This window comes from Echeneis naucrates, chromosome 6 (assembly GCF_900963305.1).
Source record: "Echeneis naucrates chromosome 6, fEcheNa1.1, whole genome shotgun sequence".
Lineage (NCBI taxonomy): Eukaryota > Metazoa > Chordata > Actinopteri > Carangiformes > Echeneidae > Echeneis > Echeneis naucrates.
In genome coordinates, this window is record NC_042516.1 from 14,390,585 (window position 1) to 14,402,231 (window position 11,647).

The 11,647-nt window shown below is 37.7% G+C and overlaps 3 protein-coding genes across 3 annotated transcripts; all 3 read right to left on the reverse strand.

The window, feature by feature from the left end:
* Positions 1–110: 110 nt before the first annotated feature.
* Positions 111–2,345, reverse strand: LOC115045476 (SPRY domain-containing SOCS box protein 1). Its single transcript, XM_029505181.1, has 3 exons — positions 2,228–2,345; positions 601–1,410; positions 111–490 (listed from the first exon to the last, which is right to left on the reverse strand). The coding sequence occupies exons 2-3, from the start codon at positions 1,346–1,348 to the stop codon at positions 360–362; spliced, it is 879 nt and encodes a 292-aa protein (XP_029361041.1). The 5' UTR covers positions 1,349–1,410; positions 2,228–2,345; the 3' UTR covers positions 111–359.
* An 832-nt stretch (positions 2,346–3,177) lies between these two features.
* On the reverse strand, positions 3,178–6,204 carry LOC115045223 (rano class II histocompatibility antigen, A beta chain-like). The gene is made up of 5 exons (XM_029504803.1): positions 6,074–6,204; positions 5,000–5,260; positions 3,989–4,270; positions 3,758–3,868; positions 3,178–3,576 (listed from the first exon to the last, which is right to left on the reverse strand). The coding sequence occupies exons 1-5, from the start codon at positions 6,129–6,131 to the stop codon at positions 3,551–3,553; spliced, it is 738 nt and encodes a 245-aa protein (XP_029360663.1). The 5' UTR covers positions 6,132–6,204; the 3' UTR covers positions 3,178–3,550.
* Positions 6,205–7,816: 1,612 nt separating this feature from the next.
* LOC115044956 (H-2 class II histocompatibility antigen, A-Q alpha chain-like) lies at positions 7,817–9,723 on the reverse strand. The gene is made up of 4 exons (XM_029504346.1): positions 9,612–9,723; positions 9,181–9,444; positions 8,789–9,070; positions 7,817–8,686 (listed from the first exon to the last, which is right to left on the reverse strand). The coding sequence occupies exons 1-4, from the start codon at positions 9,667–9,669 to the stop codon at positions 8,541–8,543; spliced, it is 750 nt and encodes a 249-aa protein (XP_029360206.1). The 5' UTR covers positions 9,670–9,723; the 3' UTR covers positions 7,817–8,540.
* Between the last annotated feature and the right edge of the window lie 1,924 nt (positions 9,724–11,647).

An 11,647-nucleotide genomic window follows, 5' to 3' on the forward strand; every position in this document is an offset into this window, starting at 1 on the left:
TGAAAACTTTAATCTGTTAAGTCCACCGTATATAATTAATATTAAGGATATTAGTTTCATGACTTGTAAATAAACATAAACTACAAAACACAAATAACTTCAGAGAGGAGTAATTTATTATGAAAGGTTCAGAATTAAACGGGAACATGTTCAGATTGTAAAGCAATAGTGCAAACTCTTTTATCAACGGTGTGTGTTAATATATAATATTGTAATAAATAAGATAAATAATTCATTTCTGGACACTGTGTCAAATATATTTGATGCATTTCGCATAGAAAAGGGGGTATTTCAAAAGTTGTTGGTACACTTTGCAATAACTGACAGAAGTATTTCTACTGTGTGTGTCTGTGTGCCAATTAATGACTAGAAAGCAGGTAGTGCTGAAGAAAAGGGGGTAGAGGCAGTTTGTCGATTTGATTTTGCCTCTGCTGCCCTAAGAATTGACGAATTGACAGTCCACACAAAGCCATCAGGGCTGGGGGATCACCTGAGAATGAGACAGAAGGGAAAATATTAGTTTCGCAGTAATTCCACTAATTTCAATTGTCTCTGACTGTCTAAACAATTCAAATTGGTGTGTAATGACTTCATACTCACGTGTGGCACCATTAAGGTAGCGCAGTTGTATGATGGCTCCCCCTCTCACACTGCTCACTGCTGGGAAAAGCTGTTCTCCACGAGGGAGGTCTTCAAAAGCTTCACCAAGAAAAGTGCCATCAACAATGAATGCCAGAGTCCCTGCATCAGCATCCAGCACCAGCAGAACACGCTCAGGGATGGGAAGAGGTGTCTCTGACACTTTTCTGTCTGCTGATGTGGAGAACTGTGGCTTCAAAACTTGTTCTGCAGCCTCAGAGTGACATCTCCTGTTCCTTCGTGGGTAAAGTCCTCGACTCTGTCCATCATGCCAAAGCTCATTGGTTTTGAGTTCCCATCCCCAGGACTGTGCATCTCCACCCACCAGCACCTTGTAACCTGAGGCCTGCAGGGGACAATCCTGCCTGGAAATACCAATGACTGCGTGACTCCCTCTGTGGTCAGGACTCCACCACACCTCCCACACATGAAGCCCCTCTTTCACCCCAAAATCTGCTCTCACTCCATCGCTGCTGAGCTCAGCAGGTGAACGAATGACTTTCTGTTTGCAAGCAGAGAGCAGAAAGTGAGGAGAGCAGTGGACTGAGCTCCAGTGTGAGCAGCTGTCTTCTGGAGAAACTGGTGAGGAATTCAATGTGACAGCAAGACGAGAGCAGGTCTGAACAGCTAGTGGAGGGAAAGGTGAAGAAGATGAGACAGGGCCGTCAGACACCCTGCTGTAAAACCAAGCTGACAGTGAAAGACCCATCAGTAGAAGCCTTCAGAGCTGAACACGGACTGGCTTGGTGTTCAGGCAACATTAGAGAAGAGCTGGCAAGAAGACAGAAAAAAAATGCAAGTTTATAATGGGGTATACACTTTTTATTAAGAATTTGTAAAGGATTAAAAGGTCATATCAGTAGAGCGCAGATTAAAATGACAAGTTCAAAAGTTAGAGTTGAGAAGAGATTCATATAGATAAAGTGTAGTTGAAGAGAGGATAGTAAAACACAGGAAAGGATGGAGTAGAAAATTTAAATGCCAGGGCAGACAAAAATGACATAATTCATTCGAGAGGAGTACAGAACTGGTAAACATGAAGAGCATGATGGTGTTGAAACAAGTGATTAGTTAGCTGATTGAAAACATTTTATCAGCATTGTCCTTGATTAATAATTTAAGGAAGAAATTTTGATTTAAAACGGGAATAGACTAAAGTAATGTTATGGAGAGTAGGAAAGTTCATCAGAAAATTGTCTTAGATTCATATACTCCATCACACACTGCTCACAATAAGTTTAATAAAGTTGATATATTTGCTGTAGCCCAGGTGAACCATTGTATGTAATGCTTGTATACTACATCAATTCTGAATAAAGAAAAAATAATAATAAATAATTATTATAGGCTCATTTCAGATTTTAAACATCCCTGACCTGACAGCTGAACGTAGAGTATGAGTAGAAATTAACACTCATGAATGAATTACAGAAAAGTGAAGTTCATTTTAACCACTAGGTATAGTATAGTTAAACAAGGTAAACCAGCAGCTATGATCAGTTAGAACAGAGCACAGGGAACAAACATTTAAACATCATTATTCCGGTTGGAGCAGTTCAGTAAAAATAAATCGTCCTATCAGTCTTACCAGCTGTTTGAGGGAATCTTCTCCTCCGCTGTTTGCAGGCTGTGTCTGCACATCCTGTCCGTATCTCTGTTTTTAAGACTCTCTTATCAAACATCGCGTACGTATTATCGCAGCTCTGTAATGTGGCTGCACGGTCCATCTCTGCAGACTGACGCCATCCAGCGCTGCGGGAACAAGGACGGCACGTCCGTGACGCGTTACTGACCGAGGCGGATTTCAGTAATAATCCGTAAATCACTGTCTGATTTCATTCCGCCCCTGGTCCCATCTTTCACTTGTTTCACCCCCCAGGCTTCTTCTCCCTTCATCGCACTCGGTAATGAATGTAAACATAGATGGCGAAACACAAAAAGAGAATCAAACTTGGGCTTTTAATCATTAAGAGGAAAAATATACAATAAAATCCAAAACGGCTCATGATTGCAGAGCGCGCAGGCGCACAATAAAAAGCACTAGGCCCTGAACGCTGTCTTTCAGACACTTGAAAGGCACAAGGTCCAAACTTTAGCTCAAATTTTACATTAAGTGGATGTAAATAAAATATGATCATGTGTTTATTTTTCAAAAATTGTAATATTTCACGGTCATTAATTGACTAGTCACACGTGTGATCAGTTCAGCAGTGCTTGGCTCAATTTCTTCAGGCAACCAGTAGGACAGTTTATGCTACAAATGGACACATGATTGTTTAATGTCAACTTGCTGGCACCAAAACCTGATAAGGACTTTGAAAAGATATAATAAATATTGTATATTGTTTGTAGGACAAAAATAGGTAATTTTTTTTCAGAGTCAGATTCCATTTCTTCAGCTAAAAAACAAAAATAACACAACCAGTGGTTTTGAAAACATCCCCAGCAGACTCATGACAGACAGATTGTTACAAGATACCCTAAATATTGATTCAAATTGTAACCACAAAAGCAAATTTTTTTGCAAAGTAATTTTATTTCATATGAACTTTTACAAACAGATTCTTCATTTACTTTTTCACAAGTGCAGGATTTGTCCACCAGTGGCACCCAAGAAGTCCATCTTTCAACTACAAAACATCTGGCTCAGAACAAGACAGTATTTAGATTTTCTTTTTGATGTAATTACAAGAACAATAACAATTCATTCATTCATTTTATGTTTCCATATTTAAATAAACACTGAGATCATATCACATTTACTTGAGGCTTGAATACAATAAAAAGAAAGAAAGAAATAATTGTACAATGTATTGAGAACTATGCTATTTATTGAGAACTGTGTTATTCAAAAACATCTGACAAAAGGGTGAATCTAAACGCAATGCCCTCCACATTTTAACAGACTTCCTCAACTTGATGGCACCAACACCCGATCTAAAGTAAAAGCAAAAAAGGGGGAAAAAATGAAAAACAGTCAAAAACAATGTTAATTTTGAGTCACAATGTTTTGGCAGTTGTGCGCTGTTAAAACCTTGACAGAGTATTCCAAGGTGTTTCAAGGCTTATTTATCATTACTTGTTTTTCCCCCTAGTTGGTTTTAATCCTGTCTCTTACCAACAGCATTCTTCTTGTAGTAAATCAGCCCAGCAAGTAAAAAGACCAGACCCAGCACCAGCCCTGCGGTCCCAACAGCAACCTTGTTTCTCTGTGACTGGGGCATAGGATCTGAAAACACATATACACAAATTTACACACAGTCCAATTATATCTCTTCTATCTACCCTCAAGTCAAACAGATATGCCTCTGTTTTATTTAACAACCTACAGCTTCTATGACTCCCTTACCCCAGTCATAAAGTTTGGGCTCCTTGAAGCTGGCATGCTCCACCATACATGTGATTTTCTCCCCAGATCTCGGTGTGTACTCCAAAAGTGAGTGAATCTGGTAGAGCCAATTTCCATTGGATAACTCTTCAGTGGAGCTCACATCAGATGTCACTATCTTCCCATCTCTCAGCCATGTCACATTGATTTTTTTGGGATAGAAGTTGTATGCACTGCAGATAAGCATGTTCGGATGGTTGCTGCTCACAATGTTATGTGATGTCAGCCTGATGTATGGCTCAACTACAGGAAAATGCCCACAGACAAAAAAAGATTATAAAATCCCAGTTCAAGTACTAGCAAATTTAAATGAAACTTGCATAGATTATGCTGGGTTCTGCAATGCTGGAGATAGCGACCCACACATTACAGTTTAAACGTTTTGCACATATGACATAGCAGTGTAATATATCCTGGGGAGTAATGATAGGTAGAAGGGAAGAAGTACAAGACAAAATAGTGAGAAAACATATTTTGGGTTACCTTTTAAAGGCTTGATAGGTACTCCTTTGATATTTAGGTTTATATTACTGCAAAATTTGAACTTCAATTATGCATCATTAGGGAGAAACTATAATAATTTTTTAGTATTATCCGTGGCCCTCTGCAAAAAGTAGAGACCAAAAGCAGGGCTAGAGATATTAAACTTAATATTAATTAATATTAAACTTAAATACACCAGTATTTAGGTGACCAGTACCAAAACTCCAAAAGAGTGATCTGTCACTGCTGGTGGTGTCAATAAGTAACAGTTCATGATATCATTTCAAAAGTGATCATATGATACTATTGTACACAGCTTATAGTTTAAGATAGTGTTAATATTTGCTTTGATTACCATGGTAGTCCTGATTATTGCCATGGAATTAGATATGGAGCAATTCAGAGCTATAAAGTTTCTTATTGACACCAGATAACTACACTTGTATTTTGCAGGGTGTAATCTGAGGTAAATGTAAACTTAAAAATCACCTGATTTTGAAAGAGCTTCAACTGCTGGTGGCAAAAATGTTTTGCATTTGTCCAGATTCCTCTTTTCATCATTCATAATAGATGGGTTCTTGTTAAGTTTGTCTGCAATCTCCTTCATTTTTTCTGTGGAGCCCGAAAACTTTCCAGAAGTGCTGTTGTATTGTCCAAGAAACATTTTGTTAATGTAGAATTGTTCCAGATACACACTTTCATTAGTTGAAGTCAGCTGGCAACGACTTACACCATAACCAAAGAGAGCACCTGTAAAATTAAAGCACAAGACATTATTGGCATTATCATTACCTTTTTCATTCAAGAGTTTCTTACATACAATTTATTTTATTTGTATTGACGAAAACAAAGGTGGAAATATGCTGGGCTACTTCAGCTTAGAATAAATGCCAACTGTACAACATTTCAGAGGAGATATTGCACTTTTCACTGTCCCAGTTGCAGCTAGTACTAGTTCCAGATGAGCGATGAAAGCATAAATACAAGGCATTGTTCCGTAAATAAAGCACAGCATTTTGGCAAAAATTATGACCACAATATGATGTAATATTGGCTGAAAAAAATTAACTGCATAGTTTTAGTGTTTATGTTAGAAAAAAAAACCTCGCTATTTGTACTCATGATTCATAGTCATGATTAAAAAAAAGACACAGAATGTGTGTCTATGTGTGTATGAGGACGTCTCACTGTATTTTACCAACAGCCGTGAACGCATCAGTAACTGGGTTGTTTGGAGAAAGTGAGGTCTGTTTCTCTCCGACAGGAGTTACAGCTGCAGGGAAGCGGCTTGGTCGAGATTAAGGTGGGGGGGGGGGGGGGGGGGTCACACACATGTTGAGAAACACGGAGGGAGGGAGTCCGACCGTCGTCAGTCTTCCGGGGTTAAAGTCAGCCAGCTTGGCCCGCAGCCCGGCCGCCTAAAACTGCCCCAGATTCTCCAATCCAATCACACGTGTCATCACATGTGGATTTCACACAGTTTTTTTGTTCATTCTTGTCTACAATCTGTCAGGAACAACAACACAGTTCAACACTAGTACACGCTGATTTAATATTACTTACCTGCTCTGAGAAATGACAGGCACAGGCACAGAAAGGAAAAGGAGCGGTGCACATGCATGACAGGGATCCACTGAGAAACACACAGGTAGAAAGTCCATTGAGCTCACACAGGCAGCATGAGGAAGTGAAGCAAAAACCAGAGCAAAACATTTTGTTACTGGAAGAAGGTGTGGCAAGATTATTATTATTTTTTTTTTTTGCTTTGACAGGTGTGATAGAACAAACACCACTGTAAGCTGCAATCAGTTGTTTGTTTGAAATTTCATTGGTAAAAAAAAAAAAAAACTACCTTACTTCTTACAAAAAGATGGTCTTCTGGTAATCTGTGACAACGTTTTGTTTTATTTTGTCCAATTTGATATTAGTAAGTAAGTAGTAGAGTAATTTATTCATCAATTTAATTCATTAAATGTTGAATTTGGAAAGACCTAAATAAACTGAAAGACTGTGAAAAGCAAAGGGTTTTTACACAATCCGATATTGCATACCCAAGATATGATCATGATCCATTAAGATTTCACAGAATGAATCTGACGAAAGATCAGTTTTCTTTTGACCATGAAAAGCGGAAGTGGGAATTTTTCTTTCATTGTGGATGTGTGTGTAGGAGTGAAGTGTTTCTCGGTTAAAAAGCTGTTGAATTCTGTCGTTTTTCATTGGATCTACCGACCTTTAAGTTTATTCTGGGAAAATTTCTGAAATGCAATATACAGTCTTTTCTATAAGCATCAGTAAATGATCTCATTACAATAATAACTAAATGTCGTCTCTATACACCACGAAAATGGATTCGAAACTGTTTTGGAAATAAGCAGTTATCTTTATTGTTCCTGCAGAAATAATTGGCATTTTACTGACACTTTGAGTCAACAAATAAGTACTTTTTGTAATGTGTAGGAACTAAATTCTAATTAAAGCTGCAATGAACGATGAACAGGCTCTCGCAACCTGGAGCCCACTGGACTTGCCCCCCACCTGATTGCCCTAAAACCGAAAATGTTTTGTCAGAGGTGGGGTGTGTGAAAGTTTCACTCAAGTGTTCATTGTGTGGTACTAGACTATAACCCGTCACTTATATGTCAAGCTGTGTTGTAATATTGATGTTGAGAACACAATGTAACTGCAATATGAATCTTCCTCTTCCACTTCCTCTGTCCAGTAAAAGGAACAGTGTGACCATGTGTGCCATATATAAGGACTGCATGTTTTATGGCAACACATCAAAATTGGCAGCACTGAGAAAATGTGAAGTCATTTGTATTAAAGATGAAGGAGAAGTTTGTGAAAGTATGAGGTATGGAAATTGAAATTTCAGACCACATGGCCGACTTCCTGTTTGAGTTAACACTTGGGTCTCTGAGACTCTTTCTGATTCAGGGCTCGATACATGGGGGTACCGATTTATGTATGTCTACGTCAACCCTGAGTGAGGGTCTCAATTTTCTTGATTTTCAAGGTAGCACCGTTGAGCCATTTTGTGATGTGCATTCCTGCAACCCATAAAATATAGAAATTTACATGCCATCCTGACATGACAACCATGTGTAGTGAGCTTCGGCTGACATTTAGACCCAGAAGAACTTAGCCAGTGATTCCTACAGATGCAATAAGGGTCTTGCACTGTTGAGCGCTCAGACCATAATTGCAAGAAAACAATCCTGTGAGCTGATGTGGAAGTACATGGGCAGCTGAAATTGTATAGAAAAAATACACTTTCAGAGAAAATTAAATCAAATTTGTATTAATTTCAGTTTATTAAAATTCAGTTACAAAAGAATACATTTTATTTTAAATATGCAGTTAAGTTCAGTTTTACAAAGCCATTATTCAAATACCGTTTACCACATATTGCTGGCTATTGTGATTGATGTAGTATTTCCCCCTGAAATTTAGGGAAGTAGAAATATAAAGTATCAAACAGGTGAAGCACTCATGTAAATTGCAAGCACAGTAAAAAAAACACTTTCATTGTTAAGTGTGTTCATGCATACAATGAATTTGAATCCAGTTTCCTAATCTTGAGAAAATGTACTTTTTTCCCAGCACATTGTCACGTAGCACATACCCACAGCAGAATCTCAGGATCTCTATGTCAGAACATTTTACACAAATAAAAAAAATTTGTAAAACCATTGAGTGAAAACTCAATATTCATGACAAATATCAGGGTTACAAATAATAATATCTTAAAGGATATCAGGTATATGTATTGAAACACTGTTGATAAATGGCTGTGGCTTTCATTTTTGTGTCCACAGGAAATTGTTTGCTTCCAAATGTTTATAAAGTTTCAACATTTAGATTTATTATATAACATAACTTGTTCTTGAATGAGCTATAACAGGTCCAATATCCATACCTATCTTTAACAAATCTAATCATGCTTAGTTAAAAATTAAATGGTCAACTTTTGCATTACAATTGATTAATACAAACCCAACCAACAAGTATTGTGTGTGCAAAAATATTAATTTGTATCGCAATTATCTACAATTTTGGAATAGCGCCCTTTGGCAATTAAGTATGTTCCAGCTGCAATGCCCACAAAGCCCATAGTCAGGCCAACTCCACCGAAAATATCTGGTCCAAGACTTTGATGATTAAATTCAGGTTCTGTGGAAAAAGAATGAGAAAGTATGTATTATTACAGGCACAATGTAGGATTTTACAATTTATGATTTTAATAATGAGCTGCTTATTAAATAAAACTATCACCCCAGAATTTTGTTTTAGGCTTATCCAGAGACATGTGCTCAACAGTGCAGCTGTAAATGTCCCCCTCCCTTGGTGTAAACGTCAAGGTTGACAACTGGTAGAAGGTCTGATCGCTGTTAGGATAATATCGACTGAGTGTCACCCCCTCTGACACTGGATGACCATTTTTAGTCCAACTGACTTCAATGAAAGGTGGGTAGAAATCATACACAAAGCAGATGAGGGTGTTTTCAACTCCCTCCTGAACTTCATCTGCAGGATAGATGACACTCTCGGGGGCATCTTTAGTGAGTTTTGAGACAAATCAAATCCTTTATCAGCATTTCATCAATTGCATCCCGACAAGTATCACTGTTGAGGTCAATTGACTTTTTTTCATTAATAAAGCATACCTGACACTTCTGCTGGATTTTTCTCCTCTACTTTGAAGAATGCAACAAGACCTGAACACAGTTTCTTGCCTTTCAAAGCATCTTTATATACATGTAAGCCATCAACCATTTCACTTGGGTCTAATTGAAAAAATGGGGGCACACTGTATACAACCTCATGTCTTTCAAAATCCACATACAAAAACTCAGCGGCATCATATGTAAACTGCACTTCAGTTGTACCATTCTCAAGGCAGCCCACAATACGAACAACTTCATGGGCAACTGAAAAATAAAGTGGAAATTGAGAAAACTATTTCAATATTTGAAAAAAATCCATACTATAGCATAAGTCTTACCTAATAGACTTAAGTATTACTTATTTTTACAGAAATATAGTACAGTACATTTTTAAGTAAGAGCAGAAATGGTACATTTAAATTAATTCTTACTTTCTGAAAAGACGCAGAAGGTATTGAGTATCAGGATTATAATAGTAGAGCACTTCATGTCTGAGAAGAGAACAGGCAACAACGGAGACGCTCAGCAGCAGACTCTTCTTTTCTATTTCCTGTAAGGTTACTCGATCACATGGCCAGATCATGTTAATAATCAAAGGAAGTAATGTGGTGCGTGTTAACAGGAAAGTACAGCCTGTAGTTGGGCAGTTTACCAAGAGTGGGCGGTGTGTCCTGGCAAAGTTGGTATGTGTGTTTAAAAATGAATGGAATTTATTTAAACTAATTACGAAGCACCAAATTATAATAGTCCAGTCGATATATGAGCATAATTATTACATAAAGTGAGTTTTGGTGATTAAATGTTTTAAGATGTCAGGAAAATAACTAACCTACCGTCTAACCTAGTAAATCCAATCCCTGTCCTAAGATTGATCATGACTACACCCCTATAGATGCTTTTATTAGGGGTTAGGATTATCAAAATCTCAGAACTATTAAACAACAACAACAACAAAAAAAAAAACAACAACAACATTTTGTTGAACAAAGGGCTACATCACAATATAGGTGCCATGTAAATTTTCCTTGAAATTTTAAAAATTACATGTTAAAGAAGAGCACATCTTTGTGTATTGCCTCATGTGTAAATTAACCAAGCAATTAATTCATGAGTAGTTGTAGTCACAATCTAGTGCCTCAATAAGAAAGTTCTTAGAAAATACTGACATATTTTTTTCTCACTTGGAATATGTAGAACTACAGCAATGATATCGCATATAATTAAAAAATCATCCGCATCTGCAGTTATGAGAGCTGTTATTTGCTCCATAAGCACAGATTGACCTGCTACCAGTGTGCCTTGGTGTTATGCAAATACCATGTTAAAAGAGAAAGTAAAAGTGATAAAGCATTTAGTTGCATGAAAAATCTGGGTTATGACCATGACCCCTTTATTAAATGAAAATTACTTTTAGTAATATCAAACATGTCGTTGGCCAATTATTAATTTTAGAATAAAAAAAAAAACTAAATCAAATTGAGTTCTTTGTCTCCTCAAACAATGACCAGCTTACATAAATAAGAGGGAGCATGATTTTGCATGTTTAGTCTACAGATGGTGTTGTAGATCCATTTTTAGTGTGCATGTGTCTTTAAATCTGAGCATTGAAAAGAAAAATCGGATAGTGCTTGGACATTGCTATTTCATATCTTAGTTTTTTTTAGTTTTTTTTTTTGGGGGGGGAAGCCAAATTTGTCGCCAGGTCACTTCTTGAACAGATAAACCACTTTGTATCAGATACAGGCTCTTATAGCAGTCCTGTAGCCTTAAACCCACAGCCTTTAACCTGCAGCCTTTAACCTGCAGCCTTAAACCTGCAGGCTTAAACCTACAGCCTTAAACCTACAACCTTAAACCTACAACCTTTAACCTGCAGCCTTTAACCTACAGCCTTAAACCTACAACCTTTAACCTACAGCCTTTAACCTGCAGCCTTAAACCTACAGCCTTAAACCTACAGCCTTAAACCTACAACCTTTAACCCGCAGCCTTTAACCTACAACCTTTAACCTGCAGTCTTTAACCTACAACCTTTAACCTGCAGTCTTAAACCTACAACCTTTAACCTACAGCCTTTAACCTGCAGCCTTAAACCTACAGCCTTAAACCTACAACCTTTAACCCGCAGCCTTTAACCTACAACCTTTAACCTGCAGCCTTAAACCTGCAGCCTTAAACCTACAGCCTTTAACCTGCAGCCTTTTCACCTGCAGCCTTAAACCTACAGCCTTAAACCTACAACCTTTAACCTGCAGCCTTAAACCTACAGCCTTTAACCTACAACCTTTAACCTGCAGCCTTAAACCTGCAGCCTTTAACCTACAGTCTTAAACCTACAACCTTTAACCTGCAGCCTTAAACCTACAGTCTTAAACCTACAACCTTTAACCCGCAGCCTTTAACCTACAGCCTTAAACCTACAGCCTTTAACCTGCAGCCTTAAACCTACAACCTTTAACCTACAACC